A 27,649-nucleotide genomic window follows, 5' to 3' on the forward strand; every position below is an offset into this window, starting at 1 on the left:
GGTATTTAACACTTTATTCACCAACTACAACACCTTCATTGTTTTCCAAATTTCAAGGCAAAGGAAAACAGCAAAAAGTAAGGAATTGGCTGATGATGACAACTACACAAATATTTGAAATATCATAACTATTATAACACATTACTCAAACACTGTTTAGTATGTTATTAATAAGTGCATTCAAATGAAACGTAAAACCTTTGTTAGACTGAGGGTGCTCTCCTTTTACGAAGGCAAACTCCCGTATGTTCAGTCTGGTAAAAATTATTCTAATATTTACATGAATTGCACATACATTCAAATACATACTATGCAGCATTCAGTTCCAACAAGTGTTAACTTACATAGCACCATGTTTCAAAAAGTAATATTTCCATGAAGAGAATCACATAGGTTGCAGATGACATAAACATTATTAAAGCACAACATGGGTAAAGTATTATGACATTTCCTTGGGATTTTCACTTTGAGAGTAATATTACAATATCCACAGCAGCAGAGAAGTCAGAGCTCACCGGCCCCGCATTTAACACAGTACCAGAGTCCCACAGTCTTACAGGAATGATAAAGAAGTAGTGTGTTTACTGAAAAATAGACAACAGGTTCCTATCTTGATGATGAGCCATTTGAGTTTTCTCGTCTTATGAGAGCAGTGAAGGTGATCGATCTTAGCCACAAAATGGTACATGCTTGATTGGACAGAGATTTGCTCAACTCCATCAAAGTCCATTATGGTAAAAAGTTTCATTCAAAAGTTCACAAAAAATGTAGCAAAATTTGAATAGAAACATTAATGAACTGCACTGAGAGAGGAACTGAGATGACCACATTGATACAACTCCACACTTCATTATAGCTAGACGTTTGCAGAGTTCACTTGCTGTCGTCGGGTCAGGAGTTCATCTGTTCACATTCCTCAACTCTGTGCATCCTTCACAGTGGATGGTAGAGACAGATCTAACCTACCCATCCTTCCCAAATTTGGCCCCTGAGTAAACAAACAATAACAAATCTTAGTTCTGATAACGGAACTTCAGGTTAAAGCAGAATATGAACAACATAAAAACAAAAGAAAGTCAAGTACAAAATGAGGACAATGTGTAATTATGTCAGTGGGATGCTCTGCGCCATTCTGTACTCTGTTAACACACTTTTTTTATCAGTAATGAAGGACTCTTGTCGTCACGTGCACGTCTAAAGGAATGTCAGGAGAACTGAAAAGCTGCTCATGCAGCGAGGGACAGCATGAACATACACCGTGTGACAGAGGGAAGAGGGCTACTGAGGATTAGGACTGATAACTGGCTGGCTCTATTCTATTAAGCAGATGGTGTGTACAACAAACTCACATTGATTTGGAGGACGGTTTCTTCACTTTTGGCCTCTTTCGACGATGAAGAGGCCTGAATCATGTGGAGCGCACACACACACAGCATCCCGTGCCAGCAAAAACAAAAACACATTGCAAAGATAAGAAATAGATTAAAAAAATATACAAGAAATAAATAAGAAAAATGTTTATAGTAGTAATAACCTACGTGTATGCATGTGTAGATATTTATATTTTTAGTATATATTAGTATAATTATATGTTATGTATAAAATTATTAATACTTTAGAATAACTTTAAAATACTGTAATGATAACACAAACATTAAAGTTTCTTAAGCTCACCAAGGTTGGATTTATTATATGATCAAAAATACTGTAAAAAACAGTAATATTGTGAAATATTATTACAATGTTAAATAACTGTTCTATTTTATTATATTTTAAAATATAATTTATTTCTGTGATGTCGAATTGTGATGTCATTGGGGTGATCATTCAGAAACTATTTTAATATGCAGATTGTTGCTTAAGAAATATTTCTTATTATTATCAATGCTGTAAACAGTTGTGCTGCTTTATATTTTTTATTTTAGAGACCATGATACTTTCCTGAATAGAAAAACCTTTATTTTATTTATGAAATAGAAATTGTTTGAAGAATTATAAATTTCTTTACAGTTACTGATCAATTTTATGTGCAGAATATATCAATTACTTTCTTTAAAAAAATCTTACCCCTTATCACTTTAGAACAGTTTGTACTGTACACACACACACACACACACACACACGTATTAATAATAATCCTTTTTTTAGCCATTAAAACAGGAATGAAGCCATACCTGTAATCGTACAAAGAGTTTCTTTCTTTACCACCTATAAGAGATAATGATGTGTCAATGGGTTATAGATTATAGTATGTTTACAGGTATTATGCTGAAATGAAACATCAATGCCAAAACATTCATCACGTGGCATGACTCACCCGTCTCCTGATCGCACTCTTTGTGACCTTTGCAGCTGCGCAGTTTCATGAGCTGCTGGTGCATGTGATTCACTGCATCACGATCGAGCATGCTCACAGCATTTATCAGCTGCACACAAAATAACAAGACTGGAGATGATGGGGGTACCCGTGATTAAAAATGTAAAGAGATTTTAAAAGAAACCTACCTGATAAGGGTCTGTGTTCAGATCAAAATACTCAAGGAATCCAGTGGCAAATTCACAGAACAGGAAGTTGTGTGTCTCATTTATAGTCCTCAGACACCAGTAAGTGTTGTTGTTGGCACTGGTGCAAGCACAAAATGGCCCCACTGACAACACAAAAAGAGAATATAAGTGAAATCACATCATTATTTAACTAAGCAAACATATTAAATACAGTTTTGTGTGATATATGAACAAAACAATGTGATATGCTATGCTGTGCAGTACTTGTCCAGAAGGGGGCGGTCTGCCAGTGCTGGTTATCATGGGTGAAGCAGGTGAGGCCAGGCATGCTGCAAGTGTCATTATTACGGAGGCGCTTCAGGAGCTTCCTCAGCTTTTTCCTGCGTTTCTGCTCCTTCATCAGCCACTGTTTCTTATCTTTGGAGGTCATTCTACTAGATTAAAAGAACAGATATCTTCACTATCAACTGTAAACAACTGTCAGCTGTAGATTGCAACATTAGTGATGATAAGGCGTTAGTGGGCCTTCCTTCAGCTTTATGACAGTTGATGAATGAAAACCTACTTGACAGAATGCATCCGGCCTGATTTGAGTTTAAACAGTGCCCTATTGTTGTGTTGATACCTTTAAAGAAAACATTACATGATTATGTTAAATTTGCGATTAAGTCAACACAGTATGAAAACCTTTTTTTATGTAAAGGAGGAAGCTTACATGTTTTGGTTGCATTCACACTCTTTCGGTCGAACCTGCTTTAGATGTCCTTTCACCTCTCTGAGATTCTTTATTTTGGTCTGCAACGTCTCAATCTATTCAAAGAGTAAAAATGTTTTAATAGTAAAATCAGTTGTTTGTTTTTACTCAGACTGTTTAAGAACATAAATCTTACCTCATGCTCAATGTGTAGTTTGTGATCTTTCCATGCTTGTAGAGATTTATAAAGTCCACCATCACATCTGACTGTGTCGTTCATCAGTATCGAGCATCTGAACAAAACAAGTAAAGTTCCTTTTTCAGTTGTCTATCTAGGTTACAAGGTTAACCAGGTTCACTGATACTAGTTGTTATCATACACGGTAACAGACGATCTGTGTTTACCTGTAGGTGACTTTAAGAGCAGCTGCTGGCGTGAGGGAGTTGAAGTTGTTGTCTGTTGGTCCCATCCCGCTATATTCAGCATTCTCTCCATACACTGCCTGCTTTCTCCCTAGCATGAGGCTGGTGTTGAGGTTGAGGGGCTGGTAGCCTTTCTCCAGGTCCAGAGTGTAGACATTTGAGTCCAAGTGATAAGAGACAGAACGAGCCCAACGGTTACGAGGTAAACTTTTCTTGGTCTTCAACTCTGAAATTAACATTGAAATATTACTATCTATCTATCTATCTATCTATCTAAGAAATATTTCTTGAGCATTAAATCAGCATATTTCTGAATGATTAGAATGATTTATGAAGGACCGTGAGGACTATACCACTATGTATGTATAATGCTTAATATTTTTGTGGAAACTTAAATAAATATCTTTTGTAAAATTACAAATGTCACTTTTCATCATTTTAACGTTTAATGCATCCTTGCTGAAAAGTATTGTATTATAAAAGTATTAATTTCTTTCTACACACACACAAACAAAGTCTAGCAATTCTAGCAAAAACCAGACTAGCAATTGTCACTGTGATAGATGGAAATAACAGATACCAAACAGATTTCTTTAGCCACCTTTGAACTAACCCTTTTACATTTTGACTTAACTATGTTGATTCACTTATATCCATCCACCAAACAATTATATAATAAAATATTTCTTTTCTGAAAACAGAAAACCAGCCTTCCTGTGATTTAACCACCAGTCAAGCAAGAGCACTATGACACTCTCAGGATCAAATGTGTGAATCTATAGAATGACTCACTCTTTTTATTGAGGGCCTTCTTCCTCTTGACAGGTACGGTGGGCTCACAATCACAGTGGTACGATGCGGAAGGAGCTCCATTGACCTGTCCCCTGTTGGCAGCCATCAGACCCAAAGCACGAGGTGCATAGAGACCAGCCATCCCTTTACACTTATACAGCCTCGGTATGCCAGTGGGATCCTCAATACACTGCCACTTCTGCTCAGAGAAGGAGCGGTTAGTTAGAAAGCACTAAACAGCAGGGAACTGCCCGGCAATAATCAAGGGAATATGTAGTGTAATTGAAAGTGAATATTTACCTGGCCTGGTTGCTCACAGGGCGTTTGGTATTCAGCTCTTTGACACAGGTCTCTGACCCGCTGATACTTTGGCAGCGAATTCTGTTCCACCTCTTTGCCATCTGCTAGCGTATGCAGAGGCTTGCTGTGGATCAGAAAGAGATCACATCAGGTTGCCACCCAAAAACAGCAAAGAATTAGATACAGCCTCTATTTGAAACACGCAGATGTGTCCGATGACAGTGTGCCATCTGGTGCCTCTCTAATGGAGCCATGTCTAATCAATTTCTGGGGTTAAAAATCTTTTTCGGAGCGATACAGTGTAAGAGTTTGTGATACGGCGATCAATTAAAAATGCATGGGTTCATCTGGCCTGATCAAATGTACTCACCCCCTCTCCACCAGGAATGAATCCCGCCACACTTTGGCCTTCTTGTAGGAATGAAACCTGGTAAAACTGAAAGAATATGAAACCAAAAGTCTGGGTTTTTAATTGGAGAATATTAAATTTTTATGTTGGTGTAGTTTAAATCACTTTAACTTATATAGTGCTTCACACAGTACAGATTCTGCTGTAAAGCAGCTCTAAAAAGACAATAGTCTCATTCAGCTCAAGTCTCACTGTGAAAAGTTTAAAAATTATAAAACATTCAGTTATAAACTGCTCTACCGAAGGCTAAAGTCAGTATAATGTCCATTCAGTTCTGTTAAATACATGATAATGTTGCAAAATTCTTCAATTATGGAACAAATTTAATTCTGATAAAAAACATCTCTGCAGAAGACAAGACTGTCATTATGCAGCACAATTCAGTGATTACCTATTGACTGGTCTTTCTTTTTCTAACAGCTTGAGGATGGACTTGCCATCCATGTCCAAGGGAATATCCACTCCGGCCATGTCCAGTAAGGTAGGGGCAAGGTCAATGTTCAGAACCATGTGAGGATTGCTGCAGGAGATCACAAACAAGGAATCAACAATGGGTTCTTTTTAGCATTTCAGTGTGAAGTTGTGATCTTGACATTTTTGACTCACATGGCACCTGCATCCACATTAGGACCTCTCAGGTAGAAGGGTATACGAATGTCAAATTCATATGGCATTGATTTGCCCTTGACCAATCCAAACTGACCAATGTGATAGCCATGGTCAGACATGTAAATGATGAAGGTGTTATCCAGCTCCCCAGTTTCCACCAACATATTGTAAACCTGTAGGGAAAAACAAACAAACATGAAACAGCATTTTACAATATCTTGGTTAGTTGGCCTGTCATCAATTATTCTTTACATAACTTATACACTATAATTCAAGTTTTGGTTGGTAAGATTTTTAAATGTTTTTGATAGATAGATAGATAGATAGATAACCTACTAGTGTAATGATATAAACTGCAGAAGCTGCAGAGACACTAAAGCAATTGCACTACAAATGGAGTAGTGCCAGCATTCTAAGAATGTCACACTGCCAGTGAAATACAAGCAATTTAACTATTTTTGTATATGTGCTGTTAAGTTAACATGATCTGTGACCTTCTCAACGCTATCATCCACTGAAAGCAGGGTCTGCAACCTCCTTCTCTGCAACATATTGGTGAACTGCATGTGCACAGGCTTCATGGGTCCTGTGTACCGCAGGATCCAGTGCTTGTCAGGGTTTGGGGCATGGTTGTAGCTTGGGGTTCTGTGTGGGACATTTTCACATTTATTAAAACATTTTACTTTTTTTTATACACTTTACAATCCATAAATAAAACTTAACATTGAGAATTTAGAGTCACAATCCTAAGTTTTGTGCATATTTTGAGGGTACAAAACATCTGTGAATGGCGAAGCTTTGTGTTTAATGCATTGTGTGCTGCTTCATGGTGCTAAACCTGCTGAATAATATTGCTGAGGAATTTCATGGTGTTGCGGATTGAAAATGTCATTGTTGCAAAATTGTGCATTGTGCTGAATTCTGAAGTCCTGTTTCATATTTTAATAAGCCAAGGCATTGTCATCTTTTGGTTTGTGTATATTTGATTTGCATAGAATGGCATGCCAGCTGCAGCTTTAAGAATGAGCAACTGAAAAAAAAATTAGAAAAAAAAAACAATAAAATAACTGAATTTGTGTTTCGATAAAGTTGTATGCTAATTCAGAACTTTTGTGAAATATAAAAGTTGCAGCGTAATCAAACTCAAACCACAAAGCCAACAAAAATAACAGTACATACACCAGCCATGGGGTTTATATCTCTAACGGGACCTAAGAATGAACATTTATGCAACGGATAAATCATAATATTATAATAATAGCACTGTGTATCTCTCTTGAGCCTACTATATAAACTCATTTGCCTGAGGCGCTATGGAAACAATTACTGTACACAGAATACATAATCAAACCTCTGTTCCTGCAATAAACCAAGAGCAAATAAGTCATAAGAGTTGGTTCATTAAAAGTAGCTAGTATTCAAATGAGAATAGTGGCTACAGTACTATACAGTGAGCATTATTTATTAGGCGGTCGTATCTCAAACAGCGTGAGAACATTTGATAAAGTGCTGAAGACTGAAAAATTGATACTGAATGAGATTTATGAGACCACATAAAGCTGTTCACGCAGACTGAGAATTTTCTTAGTCTGTGTGTGTGAGAGAAAGAAATATGAAACAGAGAGTCTCACATGTGTTGAGATGCATTGGAGAAGGCACTACTGTACTGAGGTGCTGCATCCTCCGGTCCATGAGGGGCAGCGTGACTCAGGACCATCATCACAGGCCTGTGTGGGTACATTCTCTTAGACATACGAAAGTAGTTGATGCTGTCGTTTGTGATTACATCAGTGAGATAATCCTGTAAAAGAAACAACATTAGTCTCTTATGCATTGTAAGGCTGTATTTATTAGATTTTTATTTTTATACATTTAAGATATAATTTATTCCTGTGATGGCAATGCTGATTTTTTCAGCAGCAATTACTCTAGTCTTCAGTGTAACATGATCCTTTAGAAATCATTCTGATAGGTTCATTTGGCGCTCAAGAAACATTAATTATCATTATAAATGTTGAAATCAGTATTATTTTGTGGACAATTGATATGGTGGGCATTTGATAAGGTACTAATACATTGTGCAACCCTTAATATGTTAGGTAAATATTGTGAATGAGCAGAACGGATCCTGACAGTAGTAAATGCCCTACTGTAGGAAGCATATATTAGTTTCATCACATGGTGTTCAGTCATGCTCTTTGAAAAAGATACAGCAGACAACCTTTGGATACTCTGTGCCATGTTTTTCTCGGATACCGTTCCGGCACAGTGTGTAGTTGTAGAAGCGAGAGTTCTTCACCAGTGCTACCCATTCTCTCCAACCAGGAGGCACGTAAGAGCCATTGTACTCATTCAGGTACTTGCCAAAGAAGGCTGTAACAGAAAGCGATTATTTTGAGATCAGAAAATGGCAGAAGAACAAATGTCTGAGAGGAACAGTTTACTCCAAAATTTTAAGCGAATCATTCATAAGACATTTCATATTCACAGATTTGGAGAAATTTAGCATTGCGTTACTTGCTCACCAATGAGTGAATGGGAGTCCAAACATCTATTAAAAACTCTACAAGTAATCCACTCGACACCAGTTCCTCAATTAATATCTTATGAAGTGAAAAGCTACATGTTTGTAATAAACAAATCTATCATGAAGACATTTTTAAATTCAAACTGTTGCTTCTGGCTTAATTATGAGTTCGCTATTGAAAATACAGCTTTCTCCAGTGAAAAAGTCAGCTTGTCTGAATTAGGAGAGCGAAAACAATTCTAATCAAATAGGTATTTTTCATTGTAGAAGGCATAATGAATTAGGTATTTTGGCCAGAAGCAACTGTTTAAATTTAAAATGCTATAATGATGGATTTATTTCTTATAAACACACAGCTTTTTGTTTGACAAGACATTAATTGATGGACTGGAGTTATGTACTATTAAGATATTTGGACTATTTGGATATTTGGATATTATTCAGCTGTTTGGACTCTTATTCTGACAGCACCTATTCACTGCAGAGGATTCATTGCTGAGCAGGTGATGTAATGATACATTAATCCACATCTGTTCTGACAAAGAAAACTCATCTGAATCTTGGATTGCAAAAGAGTCAGTAAAATTCCAGCAAATTTGATTTTTGGATGAATGTAGTTCAGTGTTGAAAAAAATAAATGCATGCTGCCTACTAACCCGTCCTGTAGCCTGAATTGTTGAGGTGAACAGCAAACGTGTGAGGTTCATGGTGGGCCTGCCAGGATGGTGATGAGCAGTTCTCATTGTTGGTGTAGGTATGGTGGTTGTGCACATATTTCCCAGTCAGGATGGAAGATCGAGAAGGGCAGCACATCGGAGTGGTTGAAAATGCATTTGAGAAGTGAGTGCCTCCCTGCATCATTATGCGCTTTGTTTTGTTCATGGCCTGCATTGAGCCTTTGGGGAAAAACAGGGAATATATGTAGATTCGAAAAAAGAGGGAGACAGAGATCCAGATTGTTTTATGTAACAGATGCTTGACCATAAATTTCCTCCCTAAAAGGCTTTGAATGAAAAGCCCAAACAAAGACCAGCAGCAAGGCCATTATGTTGCCACTTCAGTGATTAAAGTGCCAAAAAACGAGTAGAAAAACAGAATGTTTGGCATAATGGACCTCAGCTGTTGGCCGATGCTACTGGACTGAGTGTGCTAAGAAAAGAATAAAATGATATGATAATGAATTGTGAATATAAACTCATACATGATGTCACAGTATGCACATACTCACAATCAAACACTAAAAAAACACACCCACATACAGAGTAGCACAGATGGGCAATGCACCTAGTTCAATATCCTGGTCATCAGTAAGAATGAGAATGATGTTTGGACGAACGTTTCGGCGATCCCTCTGAAGACGAGACCGCAGTCTCTGGCCAGAGAGGTACATGGTTCCATCCAAGGGGCAGAGGAATGTCAGGGCGAAGACAAGGAGAAGGGTGGCCGGTCTCCACCCAACTGCCATGACTTTAACCTGTCTTCCACTTCCCACTCTTGTTAGAAAGATCCCAGGTTCTTCTCAACCTGAAGAAAAAAACAGGACTAAGTGGAATTTCTACAGGGACCACCCTAAATGGAATGGAAGTTTTTAATATATTTTAGGTTCCTGATATCACAAATGAGGTCTTCAGATTTCAGAACCAGCTTGGTTTTACAATATGACTTAGGGAAGGAAATTGTATGTTTTCATAGTACAGTAAACTCTTTTTTAGATAAACATGACGATAAAGACATTTATAATATTACAAAAAAAATTCTATTTCAGTTAAATGCTGTTATTTTGAACTTTCTATTAATAAAATAAAAAAATAATAAAAAAACAGATATGTAGCATTAACACAAACTGGCCTTTACTGACAGTGGCACTTACACACACACTCCTTCTCAAATGACCCTCCACTTCTACTCCTTTGGGATTTTTGGTCACCACTGGCAGAGTAACTGAGGAGCTTGTCCATATAAATGATCTTATTTATGACGCTTGGCATTAATTAATCATTAATGATGCATAGAGACCAACTCATTCCCGAAGTGTAACGATCGGCTCGGTTGAACACATGGCAGCTGGTGTGGATGCTAATGACAGCGGGCTACAGGCCAAAAGGAGGGTGAATGATACGGGCCAAAAGTTAAAAGAGGAAAGGGTCATTATTAGAGAAGACAGTTGGGTGTTAAAGGATTGGAAAAGGAAGGGTATGTCATGTCTGACACAAATTAGTTATGGAAATATGTAGATGCATGTTTAGACTGACCTCACAGCCAGAGCTGGGTAGTTTTTAATGTGGTAGAGGGGACTATCTGAAGAATGTGCATTTGGGTTTGCTTCAGGATTTTACTAATAAAAATAAGCCAGAAAGTAATAATATGCACAATTATTAACATGAATGAGAAAAGTGACAATTGTTAAAAATGTTATTTACCTGGGAATAACCCCTTGGCTAAAAGCATGTAATTACAATGAATCTTGACATTTAAAACGTTTTCAAATGACAGAATACATTTTAGGTTCGTCACACTTAACGCCTTTGACGTTACATATAAATAATATAGAATAAATTCTATTGCATTTTGAAAGTTAACATATTTACTTTGCTATCCTATGCATAATTATGTTCAGTTGCATTTTATTATGTAAATTTTGGACTGTTTTCACTTAAAGTACCCATCAGAACAAACCAACCGAAAACCACTGATTTAATGTGTAATCATTAAATTTGGCAAATTAAAGGTAAAATTGCTGCCTTTTATAAACACAGCAATTATAGACCATTGTTTCCTCTGTGAAAGCAGCACTACACATATAACAAGATGTTAATAGCAGTCAAATCATTACAAGCAGAAAACACTCTAGAATTACTAGATAAAATCCACAGCAGTTGTTCTTTGTCCTCTAAGGAGGTCAAACAAAAAAGTCTGATAACTGATAATAAAATACAATACAAGGATTTTGTAGCTTCTTTACACAACATTAACCCAGCACACCACCAACTGTGATGGGTTACATTCAGAAGGAAACATGAGCTAAGATAGGAATTACTGTTTGTTTGAGACCACAGGAAACCCATCTCCCACAGCGTCAACCCATGAAACACAAATCCACATGGAAGTATCCCTCTCATGAAGCTCCATGCAAGTTTATTTTCTTAAAGCTCAGAACACACAGGCTTCAACAGACTCTGGCGATTTCCAGAGGTTAAAATTCCTCCCATCCTCCTCAGTCTCATAATCTTACCTCCGAGCAGTCAAGGCCAGGCGTGCTGTAGATCCAGGCACCCTGCGGTCTTCAGAGCAGATGTGATTGCACAAAGTTCACCCTCCAAACTAACAGCCGAAAATTTCTGCAAGAGTTGCCTTGAGGGTCTCCCACTGCTCATCCCTGGAGCTTCTCATCTAAAAAAATTCTCCAAGGGTATTTTTAATCTTATCATACATCTTGACAGCCTTCTGTCCTGCATCTATGCTTTTCTCGTCACTTCCATTTCTCCCACCATCTCCTCTCATACACTCACAAACACTCACACAGCTGCATTCAGTCCATGTTAATTCCCGTTCTCTCCTCCGTCATTGTTCTCTCTCAGGGGAATGGATGAGGTCTGACCTTGGGGGTCTACTGTTTTAAATTCTCTTGGCTGCTCTGTTCACCCCGGGACCCCCTCCTCTACTCCTTCTCCCTCTTGAAGACTCATTGCTGGCAATTGATAAAAACAACAAGTTGAGAAAAGAGTTAAACCTTTTATAGCTCTAGTTGGACAAACAGGAGATGTTTTCATCCTTAAAAGGAATGCTAACATTGTTAATTGCGACATACTCATTGCTACAAATTCTTTGAACACTTGCATGGTGATGGGAGAGATACGTTTCAAGCAATCTATTTCACAGGCTCTTCATTACTGCCACACCAGTGAGAATAATTTATGACAAGGGGCTTGAGGTAAAATGGTGCCAGTATCAGATGTTCTGTATCTGATCTGCCATTCTGTATGCCAGCCTGTCCTTTAGCGCAATGCTCCTGTTATTGCAGCTGTCAGCGTTTTGATCAGCTTGCATGGTAAATCGGATGACATGATATGGTGTGGCAAACCTAGGGATATAATGAATGCCAGAATGAAAAAATAAATAAATAAATAAAACATTTGGACCTCAGAAAATCATAAAACTTCATATCAAATTTCACTCAAAAGTAGGGGGAAAATGCAATAACATTTCTCAATTTTGAGCTAGTTATGAAATGTAGAGTTAATTTTTTTTTATTAAATCCACAGAGTATTGAATATATAAAATACAACAAAACATAGCTGAAAAGTTTTTATCATTAAAACAAGTAAAACTATTTTAAGTTGCATAAAAATATATTTTACTGGAAATAAAAAGCTTAATATTTACATATAGATTTGCATTTATAGTTTTTTCTTTTATTTTAAATTGCTTAATAATTGATTGCAGTTGTCTACAGTACATTTAAGACACCTTTTATTAATTTGATATGGCATTTTGTGTGTGTATGTGTGTGTGTGTACGCTAACTCTTACAAGCAGGCTGATTTCAATAATAAACATCAAACAGAACCAGACCAGAGAAAAGTAACTCAGTAGGAATGCAGGCACTACTGACAGTCTCATTGACAAACATAATAATGATTTTTACAGAAGGTCTTAAACATGGCAGAACAACCGAAACCAAAAAGAGCCATTGGACACAGGTGAAATAGGGCGCACTTGACCCGACTTTCATGCCCTGGGCCTCTCAAGTACCACCATTCGTCTACTTCCTGCCCTATAACTATGCTGGCATGGCTTGGGGAATGTGCGTCCACCCTCCAATTCAGTATGCAAACTTTCCAAAGTCTCCTTGAATTTGCCAGCAGCAGTTGCCATTCAGATGCAAATGGTCTGACAAGCCTCTTTCATGGAGAAGACCTTTATCTGCCAGCTAGTTTAAAGTGAGGTGGGGGGATATGTGGACTCTCCAGTTGAATACTGTACATCAGACCCTTTTGTGGTAGACTGTGGCCAAATGGACTTGCGTCGGATTTGGTCAACATCAGTATCCATCATTCCTTACTTGTTTGGAGTGGAACATATAGGCCATGGCACCTACAACAATTGATTCATGAGTTTTAATGATGGTGTTAGCAGTTGCAGAAGGGCATTTTCTTACGGCAAATATTGAACATATAATTATCACGAGCAAATTGTGGTTTCTGCTTTGATCAGCAATATGATAAACAGCCAAAAAGCTACATGTCAGCACTGTGTGAACACAAAGGGCTTCTAAATCATGCATCTACACTAATTTGACTGGTTCGGAGTCAACACCTTAAGTACCGTAATCGTCATTGACATGTAACCCTCTGAGATACATCACACGATTATGCTGACAAGAGCAAATGAGAGAGCAAATCAACTCAAGTGAGAAACAATAAAGCATTGCTTTACATGTTACTGACAGAGGATGGCTAAAGTATTTATGTTCTCTTTCTCTATATATATATATATATACTAAAATACTCAGTAGTAAAGCCACAAAATATTAACAAAAAGAGCATATAAATTTTTCTGCCCCATTCAGTTCCATTTCTAAGAAAAGAAAATAAGGGGCGATTTAGAATTATTTTTGGTCGTAAAAATCATTTATGCCAAAAAATGTTGTCATTCGTATTTGAATCCAGAATATTAGTTGAATAGTTATGTATAAGCACATAGAAGTTTCAAAAATGTATCACTTTAATCCAGCTTCTTCAACCAATGAGCTTCTTTGAACTGATATCCATGAGTTTAAGATGAGGCTTTTCTGTTTCTGATTCAAACAACACCAAAGAAAGGTCAGAATAACCCTTAATGATCATAATCATATGCTTGTTATCGCAGCAATCATCTAATGATGCACAGATGAAAAGTCATGTTTTGGTGCTTCCTCAAGACAAATGACACTGACACAATTTTCAGAACAAAGAACAAAGGGAGGAAAAGAACAAGACATGAAATACATTAAAGAAATATTTTTAGCTGAATTTAAATAAATGTGGTTTGAAATGTGTGCACTGTTGCTATTATGAAGCTTAAAATCACAAACAGCCTGACAGGAACCCTATGTAATAATAATTGTTGTTGCCCTTACTAATTGCAGTGTCTAACTGGCGACAGATTAACAAATGATATGTGTGGTACTCCTGCCATCAGGAGCAAAGGAATCCAGTTCCCGTCTTTCGTATCTGTCGGCAACCATATGGCATTCACTATGCAAGCGTGGTGGTCCTGAGCTCTGTGGCCAGTGGGGGATATCTGTGGGGGTCACCCTGGTCACTTTACTGCCCTCCGTCTGTCCTGTGACAGAAGGACAGAGGGCAGCATACAGTGAGGTCCAAAAGTCTGAGATCGAACATGGAAATCTGGGATTCAAAATTCAATTCAGGTCTAAAAACATAGAGAATGTAGTAGTAACTTTGGAGATCATGGAGCTTGAATTAAAGGAAAAAGGGCACAAACCCACCAAAGGAAAAAAAAAAACAGTTTGGACAATATTGGATTAAACCAGCAAATGTAAAAGAGAATTATGTTCACTAGTTGACTCAGAACCTTTTGGCCCAAATGTACAAACTATCAGCAGTGCTGTGATTGAGCCTCTGAGGGTTTCACGTGGACCCTCTGGTTCCTTAACAAGCAACTACAAGAGAAAATAGTTTCTGGTAAATGTTTCAACCACAACAAAGTGTTTTTCCACTGCCAAGCACCAGGAACATTTTTTTTAGGATTACTCCTTCTGGGAGCACTGGTACCACTCATCCTCTTCTGAAAAGTAAAGAGATGGAGTGAAAACTACTAGTTACTTCATTTGCATATTCTAATGTAGAATATTCTAAATGCTGCTCATCTAAATATTCATCACATTAAAACCACAAGTACTATGAATATATCCTTAATAAAACCTGGAATAATATATCCAAGGACAATACATTTATTTGTATGTTTTTATCTATGAAACATTTGAGTCTGTAGTGAAAGATTAGTTTGTTTGTGTCCAATGATTAGTATCAGTTTTCCATGCAGTCTGCTTTCTGCCATGCTAGAGGATGCCAGAACACGTCATTCATTCTCTTTTAATTACTTGCAATTTTTCTTGTCTCCTCTAAATGACTTGGGGGAGAGGGGAAGGATAATGGCCCTGACTTAATGATGATTACAGACAATATTGGTATCTTATTTCTGTAAACTGGCTCAGTGGTGAATACAAAGAAACACATACATTTTTATGGTCAGTCAGTGAGTGACTCAAGTAGAAATAACAAGCATAGCAATAAATAACAATGTTTAATTGAAAAAATTTACAATAAGTAAAATAGAGAACAAGTCCAACATTAGAAAAATCTAAATCCAAATAAATGAAAAATTTTATGACAATGACATTTAGAAAAAATAATGTATGAGTATGTTGCACTTTTTTGGTATTTGAATATTTGTATTTAAAAAAAGGAACTTTTGCATATCTTTAAGCAACAAAAAGTAGTGGTGTTTCTCTATTATTAAGTTTCTTTAAATGATGTGGTTGAATGGAAGATTTAATGACTCACTCATGGTCACTTATTTAGTTCCTGTATGAATCAGCATTTTGAACAAACTAGTTGCATGAAAGATTCACTTTTAGCCACAATGTAATATAAACAATACAATCTAAAATACAATCTACTTTACAATATATATATATATATATATATAACAAATTAAAATGAACTAAAATTAAATTAGAGCTGTAAATCAAAATAAATACAAACAAAAAAAATGTATATTTTCAAAACCATAATAACCCCAATTGCCACTATTCACTAACCCTATCTTCCTACAAGGGAGCACTTTTTTCACAGCAGAAATTGTAATTATCACATCCTACGTTTCTGACCCCTGTGGATTCCTGCACATGAACATTAGCTGTAATTCGAGGGCTTCCCACTGTCAGTGTGGCCACTGTTGGGATTTTCTAATCTTCATTGGAGACTGTCCCTGGGGATGTGCGGCTGGTTGGTATTTTCCTTTTTCTGACTTTCCTCATCCTAATCCTCTTCTCTTTCTCCCATCCGTCTCTTTGTGGTTAGATTAGCAGGCTTAGTGGTAGCCCCTCCAAAATCTATACATGTTAGAGGCCTCATTGCCAAAAACACACAAGGGCTTTAAGAACAGCAGGGATGGATGGGAACTTAAAAAGAGGAATTAGACAAGGTCCAGTGCCTAGCACACTGACCCGAGTCTTCATAAGAAATCTCAGCTATTCAGACATAAAACTGCTTTGATTGTCTTTATGGAAAAAGAAACAGCTAATGAGGTATGAAACAGTTATGAAATATGGACCTTGAAATTTTTAATAAGTATTTACCAATAAGTAAAAGAACGCCACATCAAAACAATTCTAAGAAGTGAACCTGCATAAAAGCAACTCAAACAGGAATGAATTTAATCTTTAACTAACTGACTTAACTAACTGAAAAAATGTAATTGTACTTGCACTGTGTCTGAAATTCTAAAACTTCAGATGGTGGGATAACAAAGGCCCATATTGTTAATCATGCTCGGTTTTGGGCACAACCGAGGTATAACCATCGAAAGCTTTTTCTTTTTTCAACATTTTTCTATTTTCAGATTGGAAATAGTTTATTTCATATGCCACTGCAGCCTCTGATTAAGAAAGTACTAAAGATGCATTCCTGGACAGTTCTTATCATTATCATTTGTTCCTGTCCTGCTGAATTTGGACCTAATAATGTGTAGTCCAAATTGAAAGCAGTTTCTCACACTCACATAACCATAACAGAAATAAATTACCCAATGTCAGACACAAGTGCCAAACTGATAAAACAGCTGGTGAAAATCATTGTTTTAATTGTGCATGAATATCTTTAATCATATCACCAACGACCTATAACTGGCATCCATTGATTTACTCAGAATCAAACCCTCCTGTCAATAATAGAATTCCATAAATGCCCTTCCTGCTTTGTGTAGGTTTCTTTAAAAATGTGGTCAATTTGATAATGATTTCAGCTACCAATAAGACTATTCAGCTCCATTTAACACATTTTCCCATATTTAAATCCACAGATTTCCCCTCAGAATCAGCACAAAACAAACAAACAATAAATAAATAAATGTCACTGTGACTAATGAATAAAGGCCAGCAACTCCTTTAATTCCAGTAATTCCTACAGATCTCACTGGTAAGCCACACATTAGGGATGGGCTTTAACAACTTGTGAACAATATAAAGGTAAAAGAATGTCTCAGTCTCTGGTCACCTGCTGTCACAGCTGTTTAAATCATCTTCTTGATGTTATCATGCATTTGATCGTAAAACTCCCTCTAATGCTAATTCATAAGAAGCGATGACAAGACATGCAGGCCAAAACTTAATAAACAGCATTCCAAAAATAGTAGTTGCTCAAACAATAGAGCAACAGAGCATGGCATTAGAAACAAAAAGTTTAATGGCTATTTTCACTGAAGGTATAAAATGTATACCTTAAAGGGATAGTTCACCCAAAATAGACATTTCTGTCATTAAAAACTCACCCTCATGTCGTTCCAAACCCATAAGACCATTGTTCATCTTTAGAACACAAATTAAGATTTTTTTGAAGAAATTTGGGAGCTTTCTTACCCTACATAGACAGTAACACTACTAACACAAAAAGTAGTAAGGGCATAGTTAAATTATTCAATTTGACATCAGTGGTTCAACGTTAATTTTATGAAGCTACGAGAATACATTCTGTGCACAAAGAAAAAAAATACTGGCTTAATTTAAGCAGCACCTCACGCATGTGTCGTGGTACTCTCTTGAATGTGCGTCGAATACTGACACAGAAAAAAATTAATTGTTGAACTCAATATTTTTTGTTTTCTCTTCACAAAGTATTCTCATAACTTCATAAAATTATGTTGAACCACTGATGTCACATGAACTATTTTAATGATGTCCTTACTACCTTTTTGAGCCTTGAAAATGTCAGTTGCATGCAGGGTCAGAGAGCTCTCGGATTTCATCAGAAATATCCTAATTTGTGTACCAAAGAGTAACAAAGGTCTCAGGGGTATGACGGGGAGTAACTAATGACAGATTTTAATTTTTTGGTTTAACTATCCATTTAAATGCAATGTAAATTGCTTTAGATAACAAAAAAACATCTGCCACTGAATGAAAAGGGAACCAGGTTGGGAAAATATGCAGTTTCCCAAGATAGTATTACACAGTTCCCACATACTGTATATACATTTAGCTTATACAGTACCTAATCATTGCATTTTGGTATTTGGTTACAATAGCCACTTTTCCCTCCATTTGATAACTGGCCATTAATGTGGCGTCACTAAAGCCCATTTCGTTAATGACGCTGTCACTGGGGCCAGTGTATGCGTCTTTTACCCTGTGGCGAGACTGGGCCCTCTCAGCCGCCCCTTTGATGATCGTAATCTGTAATCCATAAAAAAGACTATTACCATTCCCACAATTTCCACTGCTTTTCCCCTCCATTTACCTCCCTACTGATCACAATGGTCGTTACATTCACATATAGACCAGCGCAGGTGGTTGCCACTACTAATCGAGAGGTTCGGATGGAATCTGCTTCAGGGCAGAAAGGGCTACACAAAGCAAAAGGTACTTAATGAGAGACTGAGTCTGACCCAACCTCTATAAAACAGACCGTAAATTGTGATAGTGAATGACTCTACAGACACACAGTCATGGCTTCGACATTAAGGTCAGTGGACAGCAATAGGGGTCAGTTAATGGCCCTGAATGCACATGAACTGATGTTCTGTGGTCCCATTCCCAACTTAGATGATACCATAAATACAACAGACTTAAAATAGAATAAAAATTATAAACAAGATTGAATTTGAAAATCAAAGAAAGGTAAAAGGAATTATTCACTTACTATCAACATCACACATCCCTTAAGCTTCTAGTCTGTTGCTAATCTCTATCTAAACCTATTAAAGTAATTAGCAAAGCAGCGGGAGAGTTGTCCATTTTGATAACTCTCAAAGGAAGAGGGTAATTATCAGGGTTTGAGTGTTTTTGCCCGGAGGAGAGAGAGAGAGAGAGAGTTAGAGTGTTACTCTGATGACAGCCAAAAAGTGCGGGAAGAAAAAGTGCGTATGATTTCCCACTGACCTGCCAGGCTAACCCACTCATACAAACAGGAGGTTATTCATTCATCCCCATACACACTGGGATGCATGTGGCGTACCTTTGTGTGTGGGATGTCTGTTGGCACAATCTACGTTGCTTCATTGGGGCGCCTTTTTTAAAAAGCAGGCACATCGCCCAGTGTTGACAAAGCCGGGTATCTCCTGCTGTCTGCTTATTTCATGTGCACCGAGTGGAAAGAATCAATTATCCCAGCACACAGCTCACTGTTTTAATATCTGACTCCTAATTAGATTGCAGGGGGATCTGCCTGGTGTGCGTAGATCAGGGGTTTTAATATGTACACTACCATTCAGAAGTTTGCGTTCAAGAAGATTTTTTAAAGAAATTAATACTTTTATTCAGCAAGGATTCATTACATTGATCAAAAGTGACAGTAAATACATTAACAAGGTTACAAAAGAAAATATTTATATAATTCAAATAAATGCTGTTCTTTTGAACTTCCTATGAATTAAAGAATCTTAAAAAAAATCTTAAATATTAAAAAATAATAAGCAGCACAACTGTTTTTAACATTATGAAAGCATAAGATTTTTTCTTCAATCAGCATATCAGCATGACTTCTGAAGGATCATTTGAAACTGATGAATGGAGTTATGGCTGCTAAAAAAATATTTTTACAGTTTTAAAATATATTAAAATGGGAAATAATTACAAATCTCAGCATCTCAGCATATGTATGTGTATATATATATATATATATATATATATATCTCAACATTTCCACTATGTCTTTGAAGAGTTTTTCACTTTCTTCCAGGTGGCAGAGGCTGTTTTATCTTGCTGCTCTGAAGGCAAATTCAAAAAAGAGGCTGGAAGGGGATGAGAGGTGAATTATACACACGATCATGCCTCAAACAGAATAACTGAATATATATCTGCTTTCTGTAATATCACCAAGCATGAGCCCTTTTAGTACACAAAGTAATCTAAGCCTCAAATCCAAATCTACTGATGGACAGCTACGTCGATTCTTACAATTCATTAACATTGCGCTAAACCTCTAAGGTGTGATTTGTCAATGCTCCACCTCAAGATCAACACCCCAGACACGGATGTAATTATGTACAGAACAGAAAACGCATTAGTCTTCAGGTTTGGTCTTGATTATGTCCAGAGGCCAAATCTCTCATGAAAGCTCATGAAAACTGCATTACTTCATACACTCATGAAGAAATGAGATCACAGGATCCTGAGCTACTGATCTCCTCTGTCTCCCACTGTCTAGGTGGCTATTAGTGACTCTGGCAGCTATTTAATATAAATGAGGACTCAAAATGACATGACGGGCAGAGATGCTCCTGAACGTGGGTTTTTATGAGGTCTGTGCATCATTACTCACTGCACAGCTAACTGTGTAATGGGCTGTTTGTTTGACTCACTGCAGGATACATAGCCAGATAAAAACTAATAGGCCCAGTTCTATTTCTGTTCTGGGGCTGTGCAGAAACTAGGCAACAATCCAGTCCCAAATCAGGCTTAACCACGCTGCCACCCACAACCAATTATAGTGAAAGTAACACTAAGGAGACAAGCATACAGGAGGATGTACATCTAAATATTAAGAACTTTCTCACGCAAACCCATATAAGTCACTATTTGTTGAGCTAAGCTAGAATAGTTTCTGCTAATACTTCAGAGTAGTTAGATTAATAACTCAATGCAATGCAATTAATAACACAAAACCTTGGGCCTTGTATCAAATTTATGTTCTGGAACCATTGGGCCGATGATTGAACTTTGATAATCTTGAGTTTCTATGACAGACTATTAGTTTGATGTTAAAAAAACATCCATATGAAGTGTTATCTAAGTCATCCAATATGGCTCATTTCAAGTAAGTGCTTCCCTAAGATATGAATCTCTGTCTTTTCACAGATGCCAGTTACCATGATTCACATTTAACAGCTGATACTCGCAGTCATCACTCCACCTTCACACATCTGCTATGATGACATTATGATTAATCCATTACTCCAACAGCTGAATAGAAATATGTCATTACAATAAAACCAATAAAAAAAACTATAATAATTTAGAATAATTGTTTGTTTTAAATTATCTATATACTTAAATATAATAATACTTTAAGATAACCCATGCATTAAAAATATTGTGCATATTTTCATAGCAGTAAAATATCAGTATCAGATATGAAAACTTGGGAAAATGGCAATAGTAAGTTTAAAGTATTATTTTCAGAGATGTGCACGTCACCAACTCATTAGTTCTAATTTATGAAAAATATGTAGCCCATGCAATGGGAGGTTTATCAGTGGTTTCAGATCAGTTCTGGTGCAGACTGGCCCTCAGGCCATGTTTGCTTGATTCCGTCTGGTCCAGATCTCTCTCTGTCTACTCCAGAAGCCTTTCATTTACCCAATTAAAATCTTGATGTGTGGCCACAAAGAAGCTCGCTTTAGTAGTGCGCCCCTGATTTTTCGGCGTGAACAACAAAAACTGAGTTTTATCCCCATCCACAAATAAAAACAAAGTGCTCATCTAAACTTTCTAAAGCTACCACAGGCTATTGTGATTTGATTCTACTAGAAAAGTGGGGAAAAAACTACTGGAAAGAGAGGATAACCTGTCACAATCTAAACTAATTGTCCACATTCAAACATTCAAGTTAAGTTTCGGGCCAGAAAAACTCTGGTGCATGTAAGAGTAGCCAGCTAATCTGCTTTCTTTAGTGAGTTGTGAAAATCCAATTTCAGAAATCTATAATTCCATAAAAGTTAATAAGCAGCCACAAAGCCTGCTGAGCTCCTGAGGGAGTGAGAGATAGATACGGCGTACGAGAGAAAACCGGAGAGAGTAATGGGTAGATGTGAGCTGAAGTCTGAGTAAGACCCTATTGAAACTCAGTTGTGAGAACCCTCAGGGTACGTGATTGAGGAGAATGGCAAGAATGAGGAAAAAGACACATCTTTATATGTCGAGTATATGAACAATGTTTTAAAAACAGTACTCTAAAAATATTGATAACATCACTTGGAAAACTCTATATATTCTCATATACAGACTCTCTGTTTGCCCATAAGTGCTTTTGATCACTTTAAGGTCACTGTAATTTCCTTTGGTGTGCAGTTCACCATTAGTCCCAATGACTGTCACAGCTGTCTCCCAGGGTACTTTATCAAACCTCTGCAGCTCATCCTAAATGCTGTAGCACCTCTATTAAACTTTCCCAAACACTTTCACATCACATTGCTGCTTTTTCCCTACACTGCTTCCCTATTCCTACATAAATCTACATCTACATCCTCATAAAAAAATAAAAAATAGGCTACCTTTATCTTTATTAGCATTTCATTTGCATTAGCATTTTTTTTAATGAAGTTATTGGTTTCACAACAAAACACTATTTCAATCTTTTTACTTCCATATTTCATGTTTAATTCATTGTGTTACTTGACATTTCTTTGTAGTACTCTCATGAACGCACAGCGGAGACGGACAAAGAAGAGAAGAAATCGTTGAATTAAGTTGTTGTTTTTTGTTTTCTTTGTGTGCAAAAAATATTCTCGTAGCTTTATAAAATTAAGGTTGAACCACTGATGTCACATGGGCTATTTTAACAATGTCCTTGGGCTTTGAACATGTCAGTTACTGTATGTTGCTGTCTATGCAGAGTCAGAAAGCTCAAGGCTTTCATCAAAAATATTTTAATTTGTGCTCCGAAGATGAACGGAAGTCTAATGGGTTTGGAACAACATGATGACGAGTGATTAATTACAGAATTTTCACTTTTGGGTGAACTATCCTTTTAAAAGGATAGTTTGTTTGTATGTTAAATTGAAAGACAGTGGGGTCCAATGATGTTTTGAAGCTAAATGGCTTCCACTGCATGGACAAAAATCTTTTTTATCTGTAAAATAAAGATATACAGGTTTGGGGCAACTTCTCATTTTGAGGTTAAATTCTTTCTTTCAATGGAAATCTACAAGGGAGCCTGAAACCTAAACACCCACATCCATATCCAACACACTCATTTCATTAAAGCACCAATGAGCCACTTACTGCTGTTGTGAAAGATGTTAATGTTACATGAGACGAGAGATGGATTCTAGACCTGAATACTCATTGCTTCTGGAAGAGGGGTGTGGTCTACAGTGGGAGGAGTGGTCTTTACAGTGGGAGGAGTCTGAGTGATGAGTAATGAGTAAACAGGTAATATTATAGCAATGGCATATTATCATTCAAAAAGCAATTGAAAACATTCACCAGTTATCTCAATGGTGAAGAAAATACACATTGATCTCGACTGAAATAATAATAATAATAAATAAAATAAAATGCTTTTGATTACAAATTCTGATTCTGATCTAAGATTGATGTTCTCCATATCCTTGGCTGAATGTAATTACAGATCTCAGCTGGACACCTGCCGTATCTTGGCACAGCTCTCTGTAATGCATTCACTGCCTCAGAGGGCACCGCCAGAGGTGCTGTACTCCAAATCACTCATCAAAGACTTCCAGTCAGCATTAACATGTAAGACAGTGGGCACCAAGCTCAAATTATGCTTTAGATTCATATCAGGCCTTGTTTTGCTCTCAGCAGCTCATGAAAATGAGACCTTGTGTCTCACAAAGATGTGCTCTAGGCTGGTTCGGATAGTGTCCAGACTCTTTGATAAAAAAAAATAATTAAAAAATCACACGGATGTTCTGGGTGGCTGATTGGATCTCATAAGAGATGTTGAGAGAAATAAGAAAAACAAAAAGAAAACATTTTACACATCTTGCTCATTTTTTTATATATAATATATAAGTAACTAAATAATATGTGCACAACCTTGTTCAATGCTTATCATCATTTTATTTAAAAGCCTTTTATTTGACCACAACAACCAACTCAGTTCTCAAAATATTAAAACATATTTATGGTTAAATATCAAACTTGTATTTACTCTAGAGATTAAAAAGTGCCAATACAACTCTACTTCTCAGCGGTTTGATGGCTTAACCTTTAGAAAAGTCAATGATTCCTTACTGATTTGTGTCAGATCTGTTCTTTTCTAGTCTATCAATTACACTGCTAACACACTCATTAAAACTGATGATGAAATCTTGTGATATTGTGTGACCTGGATCATTTCAAAATCGTAGCTTTAATAGGGTTTTCCAGTTATAATTATGGTTAAATTATAGATTTGGTTAGGAGTGAGAAATTTTGGTTAAGTTTAAGTTTGAAATGGACAAAAATGGTGAAATATTGTACTGTAAATTGGGATGTACAATTATGGTGACTTAATCCGACACCAACATTTTAAGACGAGTTTAAGAAGACTAGGAGAAATAAACCTAAAAAGATTCAATGAATGGAAAGAAATTCAAGAATCACAAAAAATTTACCTCCTGAATATCACAACAGCAATGCGTTGGGCACTATAAGTTTATGAAAAAATGATGAACAATCAAGAAAAAAATCTGAGTGATTTTACAATAATAAATATAGTTATAAGGTTCGGTTAGGAGTGGCGTTTCATGGTTAAATTTAAGGCTTAAAGTCCATTATGTGTTCTTTCATGCTAAACGTTACTCAAGGTTTCCACTCTAAAATGTTCTTTTAGAGTGCAAACCATGGAGATAAATATAAATAACAGATGTTTCGGCTTGCTGCTTTCATCAGTGTAATGAATTAATTTCATGCTAAAACCAACAATACGGAAACTTATATTGTTACAAATAGACAAAGGAATGCTAAATATATATATTGGTTTCTAACTAGTAAACTGGATAAAATCATCAAAACATACAAGAACCCTATTGAGGCTGCGACGGACATATGAAAATGAACCCTAAATAGCTCCCACTCAGGAATTAGAAAATTGAGATCAAATTCCATTTTTGTGTGTGTGTGCTGTCAGACAGAGGTCCCAAATGAGCAGTTTCACTTAGCTCTAAACTTACTGCTGATCTACTTTTTTTATGGGCTTTTTATTGAGATACAGCATTAGAGATATGACAAGAAAGTATTGGGAGGAGAGAGGGGAAAAGGATCGGCAAAGGACCTCGAGATGGTAATCAAACTTGGGTCACTGTTAGCCAATTGCACTATGTGCCGACGCAATAACCACGAGGCAGTTGGTGCCGACAGTGCTGATCTACTTTAAAGAAATCTTTGAAAAAATATGCATTGAATGCATTGTGTAGAGGGTCCAAAAACCAGAGACCACTAAATCATCTGAGTCAAAATGTAAACTGAATACGAATTATTTTAAATTCAGCACTATTTCTAGGTTACTAATCAAAGAAGCATATATGTGACATTGACCATGTGAACTCATTCGTACAGGTCTGATGCACTAAATGTCATAGGACCTGGTCCACAGTTCTGGTTCAGACAGCAGAAGAGGAAAAGGAGGCCAGTTGTTCTGGGGCTGAGCGGAGACAGAGTGAACATTAAATAATGAATGACTAAGGCACAGATCTCTCAGCCCCCATCACCTTTGTCATTACCTCATAGCCTCACACAGCAAACATGAGCACACACTCACTGATGCATATTTTAGTCAATGAATCCCTCCAAACATCACTTGCTTCCAGAGACCTACTTGACCCAGAGAGCAGTTCTTCGCCATCAAAAATGCAATGTGAGTCATGCAATGTGAGGCATTTTAAAAGGGTGACGAAAGACTCTTGTTAAAGTCCTTAAAAGGGCCAAAATCACACACACGACTCACGAATCAAACATGGTAAGTGACTGCGAGTATGAGCGACAAACATCTGAGATATGAAAAACCAAGAACTATAAGCCACCAACCCGAAGAGCCTGAGAAGACTAGAAGAAACAAACCTAAAAAACGGTTTAATAGATGCAAAGAAATCCAAGAATCACAACTATCTGAATCTCCCAATGCCAGTGATTTGGGCTTAAAAAAGACATCAATTTAGGCATTTTATTAGCATTCAAGAAAGTCGTATACAAAATATCAGTTAAGTAATTTTAGAATTGTAGATTTATTTTGCATGTTACAGTCTGGAGAGCATGGAAAATTATAATCTGCTTGAACAATAGAGGAATATACCTGTGAATCCATTAATGGTGTCAGTCTGACAGGGGTAGTCCTACAAAGCAATAATTAGGGACAAAGGCACGTACCTCACTGATGCCCACCTCTGAATCCTTCCTGAAGAACAGAGCAACTAGGAGGCGTTTAAGTCAGGGATATGATGATCCGTCACCTGTTCGTTCTTCGCCAGACCACCTCTGACTCGACTCCCCCTCTGCCAGCCGTACAAGTGGGCTCTCTCATAGCCGGTCCCCTGATATAGACACAGGGAGAGGTGAAAGGAAGGAGGCGTGGTTCCATAGCAGATAAATAAAAGAGGGCGGGAGGGAAAGGAGTCCCTCAATCTACAATTCAATATCGTCCACTCCTCTCTCTTGTTGTCTCTCTTTCCCTCTCTCACACAGTTACTTTTCCCCTCATGCATATTAACACGTCCCTGTTTCCCCTTGTTCTCCCACACACATGGGAAACTCTATCACTCTCTCTATCTCTCTTTTGCTGTCCTCAAACTCTGTTTTTCCACTCTTTCTGGGCTCTCTGAGCTGGTATTCATCCGGCAGCACTGTGACTGAATCAGGGCAGCTCTGGCCATCTGTTGGAGCCTCAGAGTTTCACCTATTCACATGGGTTCTAAAGCTGCGGGTCTGGCAGCGACGAGAGAAAAGAAGGGGTGGGGATAAGGGATCAATCTTAGAGCAGGAGGGCAGGGGACTGGATCCCCGGGTACAGAGACGGTATTTATTGGGCTGGCAACTATCAGAAGCACTGGAGAGCAGAGGGCTGTTAACAGGGGCACAAGAAACTGCAAAGTGGAGTGCTCAAAGAAACAACTGTGAAGAAAATGCGGGAGACAATTAGATGCATACAGATGAACTTAAAGAGTAAAGAGTAAATAAAGAAGTAAATAGAATTATTTTAATTTTGAAAAAATGAATACAAATATTTAAATGTATTCAAATTAATATATATTTAGATTAAAATTCAATTAAATCTTTCAACCAAAGTGACCCTTTTTCATACAGAAATTAACCATTTGCAGTAATGCTGAGTAAAAAAAAAGAAAAAAAGGACTATACTACATTTATAGAAAATGTTTTGGGTTATGGTTTAGTTAAGTGCTCACAAAAGAGGTGTGGCTTCAGTGAATGGGTGTGGCTTCATAATGTAAGT

At 37.1% G+C, this 27,649-nt stretch overlaps 1 protein-coding gene across 4 annotated transcripts; it reads right to left on the reverse strand.

The window, feature by feature from the left end:
* LOC127968409 (extracellular sulfatase Sulf-2) lies at nt 1-26,903 on the reverse strand. 4 transcript variants are annotated; one of them, XM_052569615.1, is made up of 21 exons: nt 26,569-26,903; nt 9,544-9,783; nt 8,916-9,155; nt 7,954-8,105; nt 7,364-7,533; nt 6,227-6,377; nt 5,730-5,905; nt 5,515-5,643; nt 5,085-5,150; nt 4,715-4,838; nt 4,415-4,613; nt 3,605-3,848; nt 3,396-3,492; nt 3,221-3,315; nt 3,071-3,130; nt 2,770-2,936; nt 2,506-2,648; nt 2,318-2,426; nt 2,175-2,208; nt 1,350-1,403; nt 1-988 (listed from the first exon to the last, which is right to left on the reverse strand). In XM_052569615.1, exons 2-21 carry the CDS (start codon nt 9,722-9,724, stop codon nt 958-960), a joined length of 2,622 nt encoding a protein of 873 aa, XP_052425575.1. In that variant the 5' UTR covers nt 9,725-9,783; nt 26,569-26,903; the 3' UTR covers nt 1-957. The 4 variants fall into 4 exon arrangements, with proteins under 4 accessions (XP_052425575.1, XP_052425574.1, XP_052425572.1 ...); XM_052569614.1 differs by having other exon boundaries at nt 2,770-2,939; nt 26,584-26,900; XM_052569612.1 differs by having other exon boundaries at nt 2,770-2,939; nt 26,569-26,898.
* Nucleotides 26,904-27,649: the final 746 nt, after the last annotated feature.

Source organism: Carassius gibelio, chromosome B11 (genome assembly GCF_023724105.1).
Source record: "Carassius gibelio isolate Cgi1373 ecotype wild population from Czech Republic chromosome B11, carGib1.2-hapl.c, whole genome shotgun sequence".
Lineage (NCBI taxonomy): Eukaryota > Metazoa > Chordata > Actinopteri > Cypriniformes > Cyprinidae > Carassius > Carassius gibelio.